This window comes from Dermacentor andersoni, chromosome 9, assembly GCF_023375885.2.
Source record: "Dermacentor andersoni chromosome 9, qqDerAnde1_hic_scaffold, whole genome shotgun sequence".
In the NCBI taxonomy this organism is placed as follows: domain Eukaryota; kingdom Metazoa; phylum Arthropoda; class Arachnida; order Ixodida; family Ixodidae; genus Dermacentor; species Dermacentor andersoni.
This window is the reverse complement of record NC_092822.1, coordinates 105,764,242-105,781,492: the sequence shown is the minus strand read 5'-3', so window position 1 is coordinate 105,781,492 and position 17,251 is coordinate 105,764,242. Positions and strand designations below refer to the sequence as shown.

The 17,251-nt window shown below is 45.4% G+C and overlaps 1 protein-coding gene across 1 annotated transcript in view; it reads left to right on the top strand.

The window, feature by feature from the left end:
* The window catches only part of LOC126527912 (putative phospholipase B-like 2), a 79,876-nt gene that overhangs the window by 32,049 nt on the left and 30,576 nt on the right, over window positions 1–17,251 (top strand). The window contains exons 5-9 of the mRNA XM_050175756.3: window positions 649–878; window positions 5,018–5,109; window positions 7,928–8,088; window positions 16,470–16,562; window positions 16,632–16,703. Of these exons, the coding sequence (XP_050031713.3) occupies window positions 649–878; window positions 5,018–5,109; window positions 7,928–8,088; window positions 16,470–16,562; window positions 16,632–16,703 (648 nt within the window). The remainder of the gene's footprint in view (window positions 1–648; window positions 879–5,017; window positions 5,110–7,927; window positions 8,089–16,469; window positions 16,563–16,631; window positions 16,704–17,251) is intronic.

Sequence of the window (17,251 nt, the reverse complement as noted above, 5' to 3'; positions counted from 1 at the left end):
ATGTACAAGTTCTGCCTCAGATAACTGCAATATCCCATCGCCCACTACACAAACCAATGAAAAAGAATATCACAAGGTACTGATAATTATATCTTACTACTGAAAGCTTATGCCATGGTAACGGTTCCATACCAGCAACCTCGCTATCTAACGAAGTCGCACTAATGGCCATATTTGTCAACGCTGGAGGTTTATTTCGGAACTTGAGGCAAAGCGCAAAGCAGCATGTAGGACAACAGAAGAGAACAAAGACACGGCGCTAAGAACTGAATTGTATTGTATATGGTTACCCCATATAATCCATAGTACAACAGGAAGAACAAAAGCCACCGTCGCAACACATATTTCGGCAAAATTATATACCACAGACCGCTACCGCGATAGGAAGATTTCCTTCTTTGAAACTGAAACAAATTGGCAACTTTGAGAGTTATAGTTTCTAATCATTTCGAGTGCCTAGATGATCTCCCTAGTCACTCGATCTGGGTTTCAAGACAGCGTATTGCGATTTGTCTGAAGTTATGCAGTAGGAACTAGCTCACCAGTCTGTTCTCTATTATTCAGTTTTATGGTATAGAAATATGTTTGAGCCCAATGGCTGAACTTTTGTGAAAGGCACGGTGCACAGTGTTCTCCGCTGTTTGCTAGACTTTTCAGCCTTATCGGAGATTTCATCGACCTTGAAGCAGCGCTGGGGCGCACTCCAGATATAAACTCCCTGAACGTGGTACCAGCGTGTACGGCACTGGTGAAAGTCGTCGGCGACAACGAAGAACTCTACGTGGCCCACAACGCCTGGTTCCTGTATAAGAGTATGCTGAGAATTCAGAAGAAGTACACGCTTCCCTGGCACTATGCGCCTGGCGCAACGGGACAGAGTGAGTCTATCGCAGCGGTGACACTGCACGTACCACCACTTCATCATGCACAGTAAACACTGTAGGAGTTGCTGCTTCGCAGTTCGATATCCGTCAGAAGCATGATAAACCCATCACCGACGTAACGGTCTTGCTACCCACTTCATTGAGGTTATACCACACACGGATGTTTTCGGGTTCGACAGAGCAAGCGTCATCGTCACCGACCCATCTTCTTCCTCTTTCTTTCCTTCTTCGCAAGCACAGAATAGTTTGCTGTAGACAAATCTCTTACTATAGAAGAACCTTGTTGAGGTCGTATTATTAAAGTTCTTGCCTCTACCTTCGACTTTTTCACTACTGCGGCTGCTGCTTTCTTGCACGCCACATCGGAAGGCGGTTGATAGTGCGCATATACACGGCAGTAGCGTGGCAGAGAGAAAAGACGATGTGAGAAGCTTGCTCGAACATTTGCACCGCGTTACGTGTGCACAATGCACCTCTGGATCTCTCTGGGCGTCGCTACAATACCCTCTTGACGGTTGTAATTATCCGTGACCCCTGCAAAAGCACTGCTGAATTTTTGACGCTTACCTATCTGCAATGTACAACCGTCCAGAGGGGAAGTGGATGGAATGGTAGACGGGAGGTAGGGGAGAACAGGCATAGAAAGTATAGAAACGACGCAGGCATTAAACAAGTGAATAACAACCTTGGCGCTGTTTGCTCCTAATGTCGCATATATCGGGAGGGCGGGAGGCGAAAAAGGCGACGTGAGAAGGCGAGAAAACGCTACTAATTGAGAGAAAAGCTGTTGCGGAGAAACGGCATTAATTTAAGTTCAAGGGACGGTACAGTATGTTTCTGATTCTGAAAAATAAACACCACGAAAATTTGTCAAGAGGACACCTGACGCAAGGTGTGCATACTTAAAGCTGCATAACATCACCGTAGCGTCTATGCGTCATTTCAACACTTGTGTACCCGCAGCTGTAGCTTTGCGGTTATGACATTGCTCGAGATCGCCGGTTTGATCCCATGACGGGGTGAAATACAAGAAACTCAGTACTCTTGCACTCTGTCAAGAACGATGACCAGCGAAGCTGTGTATGTGGGCCCCTTAATGGCAAACTACACCTCCGCCGAGGGTCGGCGCGGCATTGCACTATCTTCGGGATCGGCCCACGTATGGGGAGTTTTTTGCTTACCACGTCAACAATGACACAAAAAATTTCTTTGGGCGTTAGAGGTATACAGCTTCGCTGTGAAAAGCTCGTGTACTTAGATTTAGGGGCTTGTTAAGTAACTTGAGGAGATCAAAATTATAGCGCAGTACGTCACTACTGCGTGCCTCGAAATCCGTGCCCCGATGCGATGTGCCGTGTGAGGCAGTGACCAATACTAACCCTCTCGGAGTTCATGAACAATGGCGCACAACAACGCCTTAAGCAAACGCGTCTCGCTGTGTGCTCTGAGAACTACGCAGACAAATAGCTGTTGTGCACGCAAAGCAACATTTACATTCACTGCACCACTCTCGTATTGCATTAAACGCCGAAGAAATCAAACCTTCGCTTTCAACTTCACCGCTAATATAGTAAAGAGTGAGGCACGACGATGCGTTTCTTTTTGATTCAGCTGACTAAAAATTCAAGCTCAGAGTCAATGAAGCCAAACATAGAAAAGGAAAATGAGCAACTCTCTTACTGAAACAAATTTTACTGGCTTCTACCGTGAAATTTCCTAATTATTTCGCAGCCTTCTTACAAAATAATGTGGCCGCGAAACCAAAAGTTATTCGAGTACGTAAACGAATGTTTTATTGACCTTTATAATCCAACTGTAAGATTATTTATAAATAAACGCACAATTCTCTGCCTTGCTTGTCAAGAATAAGGATGCCAACCAACAAGCGGGTGCCGACAAAATCTTTGCGCAAGAATGCTGCTGAGCGCGTGATGGCCCGTGTTTGTGGATGACGTGACGTTGACTGCTTTACTAACTCCTAGTGCCGCGCAATCTCCGTTCCTACTCAGAATGGATGGTTCTCCTTCCGGCCAGAGCACACGCGTCTGCTGCGGTCTGCTTAATGCCACCGGCCGTACTCGAATTTCCTGTTGCAGCCGGCGAAAATGATTTCGAAACTGCAGAGTCATTTTAACGCACTGCTTGCCAGGCAAAGAGCATCAACTATACAGAGCTTTCCGCACTCTCAACTATTTCATTCTTGTGCCCTTTTAGCCGCTGTGTGCGGAAAGACTGCGTACCGATGTCGCTTACCTGGTAAGCACTACGTTCGGCAGTGGGGACGCTACTTTAATAGAACACTGAGCTCAGCCTCAACATTAAACGTCAAAATGGCTGGTAGCCCGCAGCCACTTGCGATGAGGGTGAGGTACTTTCGTTTGTTCAGAGGGCCTACTTTTATGAGCACGGATCCAGGAAAAACTATTGCAATTTCCAGAACTGGTCGAGCTTAATCACTCATTGCAGGTTCAGTTGTGTCATCATTGAGTCTATGTCGCGGTGGCAGCAGCAAGAATATTTGGAAAATTGTGAAGAAATCTCCCCGAAATTTAATCACACAAGCGCACAAGACTGTGTGGCGTTCATCGACATGTTTAAGTTCATTTGGCATGAAAACCTCTAATTTACGAGATTTATAGGCAACAACTAGTTTTTTCTACGCTCATAAAGCTTAACTGCGCACATCATACGATACTGAATATCCTGTGTCGCTCTGGCTTATTTTTCTTTTTCGGAAGAATATATGCCACATAGCTATATAGTCTTCAAAGGCATCATGATGTGAACGTACCTTGTGGTGCTAAAGGCCTGGTCAAGTGAATCATGAGAGCAGCTGTCGTCTAAAACATGCTGACCATCATATACTACCAGGGAGATAACCCAAGTTAGAAATAAATTCACGTATCACGGCACGTTTCATAGGTCCTGTCGCAGGACCATGAATTTGGCTCTGTTACGATTTCCTCCTTTCAAACGCCTGAAGATTGTGAGGGACACTGCAACATAATGTAATGGAATTTAGAAAAGCGACGTGTGACACCGGAACTCGATAAGCCTACAGTCACGGCTATAAATTACATGTATAGTTACTATAACATCCCTTATATTCGCACACCCTCACGCAAATAATGCGATTGGAAATTGTGCCAAAATGGGCGGGTAAGCGAGCACTCCAGGGAAGAAATATGAACAGTGTGATCAAAACAAAAATATTTATTTTGCCGCCTTGTTCTGCTGGCTGTACTCCCCAAAACATGGTGCTTTAGATTTACATCGTGAGACCTTTCGCTATGTCAGTCTTCTCAAATTCTGTACGGATTTTTGACCTCGCCGAGAGGCAGTGCCGTTCTTCGATGAGCGAGACGACATAAAGTGCCTTGATCAGTGATGCGTTAGAGGCACTTTGTCATGTTCGCCCCGCTTCAGCTGAGACGCGATTTTGCGAGTCTTGTCAATGAAGGAATTCGTTCTTCATGTCGGAATTGAACAAACTGTTCGGAGTGCATGTCTATGCGCTTAAGAAGCCTCGCACACCCAGCAGATTATCCGGATGTACAAAATGTTGCCCCTATCTCAATATTTAATGAACGATGGCTTCTTGGTGGAGCCACGAAAGGTTCGAGCTGGCCCAGGACCTTCATTTAGGAGAATAGCCCGAATGTCTTACGTTCCCGTTTTACGTAGGGTATTAAATATTTTTTTACATTAGAAATTATCGCATCATTTGTGCTGCAGCAATTTCGAGAGTCACAGACATCTGAAAATTGCTAAATTCGAGCAACGTACAATTCGTTACTGGGGCCTCGAATTTATAGGGTCTCACCGTACCCGTTAGGTCTCTCATGTGTTGGTGCAGACTATATAAATGCCGGCAGGATTTCGGGCCGGCTTCTAAGGTTTTCACAGATGCTGTAGATGTAGGTACGTAGCATCTACGTAGGTGGCCCCGCTTCGAAGATATTAAGAAGTGTTGATATCTCGCGTCGCGGCTGTGCACGGCCATTGTAGATATCTCTTACAGGAGAAATAAGGAGATAGGAGATAAGGAGTTAGGAGATAGGAGAAATAGCAGAATAGGTAAGGTCTCTCTACTTTTGAGAAATATTATATACATACGACGTGCTATATTACAGGTGGTATAATTCCTGGCCACACGATAACAATGTCCTCCTACCCCGGAAAATTGGTCTCCATGGATGATTTCTACCTGACGTCAGCCGGCCTGGTAAGAAAGAACCATGTCCTTTCATACCGTACATGCCAACTTGTAGGAATTTAATCGAGGTGGGGTGGTGAACAGGTCACACCCAAGTTCGTGTTTGTTAATGGTTATACCATTCCTTCACCTCGTCCGGATGATTGGGTCGCTTGTTAACGACATGTAAGTGCTATGGTATTGTCCTAACGTGAAATGTCGTTTAGTGTAGACGATCATGAAACGTCCAAAAATACCATGGTGTTATGACGTCAGTTCAGCTAAAAAAGTTGGGGCTCTAATTTCATGTCATCCTTCCACAGCTGTCCAAAATTCTGCTTTCGCGGAGTGGTCTTCCAGAGCTGAACTTATATTAAATTTTGATTCAATATCCGCCAGTGGGGACTTTCGGTTTCAAGCAACTTTAATAGGTTCAGGTAGGATTCGTCTCCTTATCAAGAAATGAAGAAGAACGTCGCAGTCTTGTGTCTATGACATCATTTCCATACTATCACAGAGTGCGTCTAAATAGCGATCACAACATTATCCTGAAATAGGGAAAACAAGCAAGATGGTTTACGTTAACAAAAAGGTTAGCGCGACGTTTCACTTCGTGAAATGGCGGCATCTCTTTGCATGTCTAGCACTTGCGATTTCCCTGTGGCCCAACAGGCGTAGCACCGTCTAATGATGCGTAGCCTAATCACAGTCGCGTCTAGCCACAAACCTAGGCATAGCCGTCATACCTGGTCTTACGATGATTGTATACCTAAGTATAATAACAGCTAAATCAAAAGTTAACGAAGTGAAACCAACACTTAAACAGGCTTAAGATTACGCTTTATAATTCCGGAGTTACCTGAGCCAAGCCGCAGCCAACTTCTTGGCACAGTATTCCCAAGCAGGCCAATTTTTTTCCGACTGGTCGGTTCACCTTCAATCCCGATGTTCAAGTTCACCTGAAACAAAAGTTATACAAATCCCGCTTACTGTGAGAATCGAAGTTAAGTAATACATTTTGCAGGTACCTTGCCATGGAACCGACCCTGCGGCGGTGCGCCTTGAACGGCTCTTTCACTCTCTCATTGACTTCGTGCAGGCGCTTATATTGTGATGCTGAGTCATTCTAAGGGTCAGAAAGAACGTTGGCTTGCCCTGCTGCTGGGCGATTGCCAACACGCTCTCTTTGTTGTGCGCCAACAGTACTCCAGTGGTGGGCTACCCTCGAGCTGCTCAAACGAACCTCGGAGGAACGTAATGTCCGAGCTCACGCATTTGTAGACTAAGCTGTGTTATGTTAAGAGCTTCTTCTTCGTGAGCGTCAAAACCTGGTCGGCGGGCACGGGGCGGGAGACTGGCTTTTGAACCGCTGTTCAGGCGGACGCATCCCTCATCTGGTGTTCCGTATCCGACATACCCGCAACTACTTAGGCGCGCCAGCTGCCCCGGCGCAGGCAGTACGCGAGAACCGGAGGCCAGAGTCGGATGACGAAGGTCGAATAACGTAGATGCCGTGTCCACGCCGGCAGCGCAAAAGTGAGCATATATCCAGAAGCTCCAGTCGGCAGGCACCGTCTGCGCAGCCGGGGTAGGAGGCTACATGTATAAAGTGCCTGACGTTCGCAAAAAATGCTTAGCGTTAAAACCTAAGAACCGGCTGTTCTACAGACATTAATTTAACAGGATCTGGGACTTTCAACCGAACAGCACATATTTCAATTCTGCTAGCTCATATTTTTTAGGAGTTTGTTCGCCCTACAGGGCATCTGTGCCGAGCACTATAGAGTCAGGTCGAACCCAAAACCACTTACGGCTCAAAATAAAGGCGAAAAAAAAAACTCGGCCTTGATATCGTGCAACCGTTAACGACTTTCCTGCTTACTCGAGTAGACGTATTTTTCACTTTAATTCTTATTACCGGCTTATTTTAAAGCAAATCTCATCTAATACCGCTACTGACATTGTCCTGAGAAAATCATATTGACAGAATAAATCAAGCGTAAGATTATTTCTTGTAACAACTCACCATGTGAGCCGCCTTTGCTTATGAATATATCAGTACTTGCTTGGGCTTTTTTATAAAAGTCTCCTGTACATACGGTCTGTGGCGAATATGTTGGATTCTTCAAAATTTTATTTCGTTGAGTGCTACCACCATGTTTCAAAACAATTCTTCCTCATTCATAGCTGTGCTTCATAGCTGACTAGTCCTCTTGAACAATGTGTATGTCTAAGTTGTCTGCCTTGTTCAGTTTTTCTTATACCGCCTTCACTGTCCTGAGTGCAGCTTTAAGGAAGTTAAACATTTTGCAACCACTTGCGCGGCAAGCACACTGATGAAAGGAATATTCAAGACCTGCATCTATAACCTGTATTTGCTGGTATAGTGCGGCCCTGAAAAACACGCCGGAGAGTTATTATGAAGTTTTAACATTCCTGATGGAATCTTGTGATGTCTGTCGAAAATATTGAACTTGAAAACGTTAGTAAGCAACGACGTATCAAAACTTTACGTGAACGTTAACTGCCGGCTCCTCTTAAAGCGTTGTATTTTAAGAATAATAGGATACAGCCGCTGATCTTGAATGCTCGTGAGCACAGCGCTCATACCGGAAGTGGAAGGCGGAACGATGCCTTCTCTCCGCAACCGAGTGTGTTTACCGTAGCGTGACGTATATCCCCTTGGCTTCCTTGTCTTGCAGTAAAGCTTAGTGGAAGCCGCGCTTATTTATAAAAATGCGTACGAAATCAGCGTGCTTGTCTGCTGCATTTGAGCGCGTGGGATGTGATTTCAATGGACCGTAAGTGATTCTCTGCTAAACACCGTCGACTGTGCAAACCCTGGCAGGCCGTCACGGAGACGTGGGTGGAGAGCGGCAACCCCGACCTGTGGAATCTGCTCGACCCAGAGGCGGCACCGCTTACCTGGATGCGGGCGTTAGTGGCGACGAGGCTTGCTACGTCCGGACGCGAATGGGCCGACCTATTCGCGAAGAAGAACAGCGGAACGTGAGTACGGCCGCAAAGGTCACCCACGAGCGTGTGGAATCGAATCGAATCGAATACAAATATGATAGTGCCAGAAGCGAAACGAATCGAATTGAACGTCGAATAGTGTTTCGAATAATGAACGGCCGTTATCACGAATAATATTAAACGACGTTCACATCGTAGTACTCTTAAGTTTAGCAAGTTTTGTCACGACATAGCATGTTATGAAGCGTTCTTTATTAAAAGCACGAATGGAGCGTCAGGAGCCAACAACTAGCTTCTTCGCATGCGCACGACTCTTCAGAGAGCGCGAATTACTGTTTCGTAGGCTGTAAAATATGGCTACCATAAGTGACGCAGCCACTACACAAGTTCTCACGTTTTATTTCTGTAGTACGCCCGCGGGGGGAGAAAATCTTCCGCACTTCTGCTCCAAGCTTATGTTTAATTAAGCACAGTTGACCTTCTGAAATATTGGGAACGTATTCGTAAAGTATGCGTGCGTATGAGTAGTGATTACTGCATTCGTCATTCGAGAGCTTCGTGTATTCGCGAACCACAAATGAGCATTGCAGCGGTGAACGCACCTCTGCATCACTGCGAAATTTCGCCAAACTGTCGCGACGTCTACCGCCGGGCTGGTTTAGCGGCTCTAGCGTTGCGTGCTAAGCACGAGCTCGCGATTTCCATTCACGGCCGCAGCGGGCGCATTTCTATGGAGGTCATATTAAAAAAGTGCTCGTGTACTTAGATGTGTGTGCACGTGGAAGAAGCCCAGTTGGGCAGACGTATTCCGAAGCGCCCCCCCCCCCCCCCCCGATTACGATGTGGCTTATAATCAGATCGTTGATTTGGCCCGCAAAACAACGCAATTATTTTTTTCACATTCAGCGGCTATGCGTATCATACACAGTGATCATGCACGGCGATGTAACATTTGTTGATTTCTTCGGCGTTTAAGGCTACTCGGTCGACAACGAAATCGCAAGAACGTGACATTTTGCTGGCGGACTCCCCGAAGGCCGACGCTTCGCTGCAGATCACCTACCGCGGCAGCGTTGTTTATATTGCACATTTTTCGCTTCCGCTCGATAACATAATTTCCTATTGCAGACTGTCTAGGGCAGTGTGACGACAGCATACCATGACCCGTCAACCGTAGCAGCCTTTACGGCTACCACTTTGGCATTTGGCGTCGTTGTCGTGCAACTGTGAGCAGTGTCAATTTCTTGAGTCAAAGGCACCAGAATCGATAGCGATTGAACTAGGTTCTTTTTCCTAACTTTCAATATTAAATTTTTTTTTTGTTATTATCATGGTCATCGTCATAATGAACTCGTCAATCGAACGTACGCTGCTGCTACGGATAGGCATACCCATTCGATCGAACATAGCGATAATGAACATATGTATCTAGTAGCGGACGCAACACAGGCGAACAGCGTTCGCACATGGGAAAACCTACCAAGTGTATCTTTGAGTGCTGAACATTTTCTTTTAATAGAAACTGTCGTACCTAGGCTCATATCCTTTTACAGGTATGCTACATGGCTAGGCACATATCAGCAGCAAAAAACATTTCAGTGATAATTCTGGCTTTACCAAACTTGTCTGGATTATCTGTTTTAATGATTCACTTCAGGGCTCATGTTTTAATTGCCATATTGGTGCTGATGAGCATTGGAGCCACGTCTCCTTAGCAGAAATCCTAACACTAGCACCTGTTTCGATATACCTTGCCTCCCAAATTCAGATAAAAACATCCCTTGCCGTTCCAGTTAAAACTAAGGCGCGCTTTTAGAAAAGTGCTAACTGGAGCATAAATACATTTCCGAGCTCATGTTAAGGTCGCATGTCTTGAAGTGAGCCTTAGTTTTAGGGTTTCTGCTAAGCAACCATTTCTTCATTACTCATCTGCATCGCTTGCGCCATTACATGTGCCTTTAAATTAATGATTAAAAAAAATAAGAGATTTGATATAATTACCAAAGCTATTGCTGATCTCTCTCGCTGACTCCGTATATATATATATATATATATATATATATATATATATATATATATATATATATATATATATATATATATACCGAATTATTAACCGAAATATTAACCGAATAAATGAAAAATGGTTATTTCTGATTCGACGCCTTTTCGCCATTAGCCCTCGGCTATTGGTCAAACGTTTTCGGGCTGCAACGATTTGACCTGCCTGTCACGCGACGTCACAAAACCGCAAGAACTCACCGCGTCAAAGTGACGTGCACGTGTTGAAGGTGCATTAATATGCCAAACAAAACTGAATTTCTTTTTTCTGAACAGCCGCATGCTGCCCCGTTCCGAAATGAATATAATATGGCTGCCGCCCATCGCTGAGGCACTGGCTACGTGCACCTGTCGAAAGCATGGGTTTATTTGCGTATAATAAAACTTTTTGCCTGGCCGAATAACTTTTCGAGCAGTTTCGGGACGTCCGCGACCGCGTTCGGCCAACTCTTCTTTGATGAGGATCCGTTTTAGTGTCATTTTTGACCTTCCGTTGCATGCCGCCGCGATGTTCTACCAGCCACCGCAAGCTAAGTATAGGAAAACGGACCAATCGCAGACGCCGGCACCACCCTCTTCATCCCGTTATCGATATTCAGTGCAGCGGCTCGGCCCCATCGAATCCCTCTCCGCTTGAACGTGCTGCTCCTCGCCTCTTGTGAGCCAGTTAGATAAGACAACCCGCTGAGTGTAGGCAATGTTATTCGTTTTTCAAGCAAACAAAATTGACCTCCTGTGAACAAGGAGAGCGTTTGATTGGTCAGTTCAGACAACCCTGCGGGTGACCGACCGATGCTTGCGTCGGCGGTTACGCAAATTTGACGTCGGCTGATTGGAATAAAAGCATATTGGAATAATTTTACGTTATAGGGCCCCAGAGTTTCTTCCGAACAAACTGCTTTGGCGACATGAATGGCCGGCCAAGATTGACCGTACCCCCGTCAACTACCTCTCAGCGCCGCCTCCCACAAATCGTTGACATCGGATGGCCGGGCCCAACCATAACAGCGACGGCGCACTGACTCTGTCAAGGTGAGAGTGACGTGGCCTCACGCGGTCCGACAGACGTTCCGCGGTTGTAGGGTGCCGAGTCAACATGCCAAACATCTGGTTGATCCAGCTGGACAGCCAGTTTCTTCTCAACAAGGTTCCAGACTCCGGCTGAGTCCTAGGCTCCCTTTGCCACCCCCTGGCCACATTTTCAAAATTGATAGTAGGTACAGCAGGGCGTGGCGTTTCTCGAGGCGCTCGACGTTTCGCCGCAGGCGCGAGTAAAAGCGGATGCGAAAGAGGAAATCTAGGGGCCTTTGCTCCATGAATATCTGACGGTGCCTAGGCAATACTGTGAAGAACATTCTTTGCGCGTGTTGTATGCGTTTGTCCCTAGGCGTGCCGGCATTGCGAATGGGGCCGAGTTTGTTTAAGCTCGGACGCCGGCAGCTGGCGTGGCGAAATAGGTGAACCAGCACTCACTACAATGTCTAAAGGTACGTCGGACAGACTTTCTCGCGCGTGCGACGCTGATGCTGAGCCAGTAATGCCGGATGATAACTTTGTCACGCCTAACGGCGTTCTACCTTCAAAAACAAAACAAAAACAAGAAACTGATTTTCCCGGGGGTGTAATAGGGGCCGTAGTAGAGGTCAGGCCTCCTCTCCTGGACTTTTCAAGAGCACTTCTTAGTTGTCCCCTTTGAGTGAAAAAACACAGAGCGCTTTAGCGACCACGGTTGAATGTGATTGCCTGATGTCACGCCGTCAGGATTATTGGCTTTGTGTCTCGTCCACGTTAGGTTAGGTTAGCTTAGGGTTACGTCAGATTTACGCTAGCTTAGGCTGCGTTAGGTCAGCGTTGGGGTGGCGCGGCGTATTCCCACATTTGTTACGCTGTGCAGATTATTGTCTTTGCGTCTAGGTCACGTTAAGTTAGGTTAGGTTAGGTTAACATTAGGTTAAGCCAGGGTAGCGTAAAAGCCGATAGGATGACGCGGCGTATTTTCACAACGGTGACGTCGTGAGCATTATTGTCTTTTTGTCTCGGCTTCGTTAGATTAAGTCAACCTTAGTTTAGGTTAGCTTAAACGCGTCACGGGGCGCGGCGTTTTCTCATAGCGGTTGCAGGGGCGTCGAGTCACCGACGCTCTTTGAGCCACTCGCGTTCAACCGCAGTTACTAAGGCACAGTTACTACTAAGACACAGTTACTAAGGCCTTCTAGATTTTTTCATATATGCGGACCGGCCTCTTTCACGTTCCCTACTGCTCTCACGGAAACATCTGCGATGTTATCACCCGTTTCACCGCACCGGCAACCAACATACGAGCTTAAACAAACTCGATCCCACTCCCCAGTGTCGGCACGTCTAGGGACAAACGCATACAACACGCGCTAAGAGATCTCTCCTCTATAGTGGCTAGGCAGAGTGGCAAAGCACACTGAACAATCACGAATATTCGTCAGTATTTTTGATAACCCGTGTTGAGGACGCAACGGCCCGCTAATTCGTATGCCTGAGCTCGTTGATTGCACATAGCAAAATTGTTTTCTAGCAGAACCTGCTGACACGAACAGAAGGAGACGACAACACACGCTGGACTAGCACCTGAATGTTTAGCGTTGATTTACCAAAATTTTATAGCACAAGACAGCCAACGCCTCTTTTCGACTTTTTTTTGTCATGCCGATTCTCCGGCTCCTAGGTTAAAATAAAGTCTTTGCGCAATTAGCCCTTTTCTTCTTTTGCAATATGTATTGATTGCAATATTGCCCGCTTCTGTCAATGGCCGTGGCTTCAAAAATTTCGCGCGTGAGCTTATGCTTGCTTTTTCCTAGAGCCTTGTTGTGAAATTCAACGGTGTAATGACGCTGGCTATAAAGAAAAGCGAGTCGGCCAGCGTAGATCCTTTCCAAATATGCTGCATGCTCTCTTGTCCTGTCACGGATACACCTGCCTGTTTGTCCTATATACTGTTGTCCACATGATAAAGCTATATCATACATCACCCCTGCCTTGAAAGTGGTGCGCTTCTTCTTGTGCTTTCCTGTGCATTGCACTTTCATGTCCATTATTGACTCGTGCTCACGTTGAATATGCCTTGTTTGGTGCAGCGCGTAGAACCGTGATGCCTTCCTTTCCGGCCATCTTCCTTAGCTTGTGGGTTAGACCGTGTACATAAGGCACAACGGCGACCTTCTTCCTTTTCTGTGGAATGTTTTCTTCTTGTTGAACCTCGCTGTTCGAAAGTTTCGTCTTCTTTAGCAACCATTCGGTGGCCGGTGTAAATAGGCCTTCGGATAGGCAGAGTTGTTGAACCTGGCTACCTGGTCCATGAAGCTCTCTTTCAGTACATGATGATACTATTTCTTTAGGGCGCCCTGTAGTACCGTGGTCACGATGACTTCTTTTGCATTCTTGGAATGGTCGGAAACGTACGGCAGAAAACCGTTGCAAGAGCGAGTTTCGTACTTCCAGCATGTGTGCTGCTGCTTTGTGAAGGAGATGACCAAATAAAGAAACGTATTTTTTTTTCCTTCTGGCACGTCAAAGGTGAGGTTTAAATCCGGACGTACTTCATGGAAAGTTATCATGACACCTTCCCAACATTCGTCTAGTTTTAACTCATAAGCTGTATTGCATAAGACGAGAAAATCATCCACGTACCTAAATACTGCTAGACTGTGGTTGTCTTGTAAGGCAGGCTCAATTCTTCTGCCCATTGCTCCAAGGAAAAAGTGTATAACTAACATGGACAAAAGAGAGAGTTTGGTAACCTTGTTAGCTCCTGTTGAACAGTAACCATTAGTACATCTTAGATCGGTGTCATGTTCTCTATGAATAAAGTTTTACAAGTCCTAAACGACCTTTCAGGTCCTACGGAAAGTATCTACAGAAATATATGTTACGGAGCACACACGGGCTAACATATTATGCTTCCTTTGTTTTCTTTCTTTCTGAACAAAAAAACACGTATCTCTGAGCCATAACACGACATAATGACGAACAAATCATTGGACTCTCATTGTTTCCGATGTTTTTTCCCATTTTAAGCGCAGTTCACCAAAATGGAGGGCTGCCAGCTAGCCTCTTTCCTTGCATTGTTGGGCAACAAATTACAGAAAATGTGCCTGCATATGGCTGTGCGCAGCTCAGACGCAGTTGTGAAATGTCCACTTGGTATTCTCATCTCGTGACAACACTGCTCCAGTATCGACGATCGTTTGACACGTAGCGCAATGCGACAAGGTCTAGAGCAACTGCGGCATTTTTTGGGGAAAAACAGTAGTGCGCCCGAGTAGGGAAAAGAAATGTGCCGTATAATTGGCAGTAAAATGAACTCCGCTTGTAGAGTCGCTACACATGACCGAGTAACAGTCTACGATAAGTTGCAAATCTAAACCTATCGACCATTCCACAAATGGAGTGCCATGTTCAAGCTACTGTAAGCTTCTGACAACTTTCGCAGTGTAGTACCTGCTCCTTGCTTCCAAAACATAGTGTGCCATATACTGAAACAGCACACATATAAACGGCATGCTGTCTGACGCATTATGTCTGTCTTGAGATAGTGAATACGAAACAAGCGTAATAACCAAGATTATGACTGTTAACTCCCGAATGTTGTTAGTTAGTTAGTTCTACCCTTAATATATAGTTAGTTCTACCCTTAATATAGTTAGTTCTACCCTTACGATTAATAGTAACTACTCTGTCTTTTTTGTTTGGATTATTGAGTTTTACGCTCTTCAAAGACGATACATCACTTATGAGCAGGAAAGCAATGAATGCACTGTTTCTCTCCTACGTCCATTATGCATTTACTTTCATGCGACTAGAGAGTTTGTTAGCCTTTCTATGGTAAGTGGGATCTATGGATGATACCTTTTAAGGCCATTTCACAGCGCGACAGTAGCAAAATATAATAACCACATTGAAAATTTGTTTGGGGCTGTTGTCGATCTAATTAAACGAATATGTCTTATTTTCATGTTCATTAACAATGCATAAAGGTAGCACTGATTCTCGACTTTAACTTCTTGTTCTAGGTTTTGTTGTTTCTTTTGGCTTTTTCGGAGCTGCCACAACGTTTACAGAATGCTCTTTTGAATAAAGTTTCTTTCTTGTGGTAGAGCAAAGATGGAGGCCTAACGCATGTTCGTCCTGATTTGTTGGTTGAATTAGCACGAAGACGGGTTCTAAGGCCGCTGCATGCTCTATAGTATTGCTGACGCTCATTGTTATTTTTCCTTACCACAATGACCATTGTTAGAATATCAATTTATTATCTGCACGCATTCATTGCAGCCTTACATGTTAGAAATTCATAGCATTGTAGACTCAAAAATACATGTTTTCTGAAGAGATTTTTAGCACTGGGCTTTTAGCCTGATAGATAATGCTGGTAGAAATGGCAGAGATGTCCTCGTGGATCATAGTGGATCATATATGTCCCACTTCTTTCTCCCGCACAAAATTCTTGTTGGTTTTGAAGTATGATTTGTGGGATAAATAGCCGACAAGCAACACACTCGTAATACTTTAAACCCAGAGTGATTCATTCGCTGGTGCTGTCCACCCAGAACTAAATAGGTTCAATCCTGGGTATCAGATTGCATACGTGCAGTAACCTTTCAATGATGTTCATCGAAGACTGTTACTTTGTTGTAGTTTTATCTGCGATCGCGTCTGTTTGTAGTTCCATACGAACCCTGCATTATGAGTACAGCTGCTGACTGTCTCCAATGCAACTAGGGCGAAAGACCGAGTGAATTAAATTTATAAAGAGAGAGAGAAACGGAAAAGAAAGAAAGGAAGGGAGGTTAGGCAGAGGCACGTATGGTTTTCTACCCTGCACAGGGGGAATGGGATACAGGGTTGAAAATCTCCAAGTCAACAGCTAAGCTACAAGAAATTATAGTTAAACACTCCGGAATAATTCAGGCCTTGGGCGGTTTTCAAACATGAATACAGGTGTGTATGCTAATTGTGCACGTGACGTGCACCAATAATTTAATAATATGCACACCTACCCTCGGCTATGTAGTGAAACCTTGCGGCCACTGCGCCCCTGTGGTGGTCAGGGAACAAAAACATAGCAGCATTCCCTCATTTAAAAAAAAGGCATTGGCCCTACCGTCTCTCCCTTCTATTCAAGAATTAAAATATTTCCTTGAGCTATTTGGAGATATAATTATGCATCGAAAATTTCTCACTTAGTGTAGGGACTGAATAGTTTGGTGAAGGGCCTGTTGATGGTTCGGGTGGTGTGAATCTTCCCGCCTCTGCGGTTCTAAACAATTGTCCAACGCGGCTTCTCAGTGTTAAACAAAAGCGCAACGGGTATTTTGACCTCGCAGGTACAACAACCAGTATGTCATTGTCGACTACAAGTTGTTCAAGCCTGGAACTGCCATCGGGGAAAACACGCTGTGGATCGTCGAACAAATGCCGTAAGTACTCATCCACTTTACCTCTTCAACTCGCAGTCACACCTCGGTTTTCTTTCTTTTTCATTCCAGCGGATTCATGCGTCAAAAGGACGTTAGTGATATTCTCCAGAAAAAGAAGTACTGGCCTAGTTACAATGTGCCGTGAGTACGCCGTCTATTTCATTCCTTGTACTGGCGTCAATCTTTTCAAATCAGACAGGACATACTCTCCGAACCTTTGCACTTTCGCGTAGTGACTGTACGAAAAACGTATTGCGCCGCAAATATGGTTCTTCCGAGGACAATTTTTTTACACCTGCGTACCGGGGACCATATCGCTGCTAACATAAAAATACCACCAAAATCTTGAGTGCACACCATCTCATATTGGGAATGTTCGTCGCAGAACGCAGCTTACGGCGGCTCTGCTAAGCAAATGGGTGCGGCCAGTGGACGAACGCCCCGATTCGTACCGATTCTTTGGTGTGCTTCGATTTCCCTCTCTTTGCGCAGCAGTTCCGCCAATGTACTATGCATTGAGCAACGGAAATGTGTGCCGCCGGGAATACCCTTAATATTGAGCGAGTTCCTTACAGAACATGGGACAGCAGTGTAGAAAATGCTGCGGCGCAGCAATGCAGAGCAGTGTCTGGGGGCGCGCATAAATAACACATTGGCAGTCGCGGAACAGCGTAGTTGTGCGGTTGAGT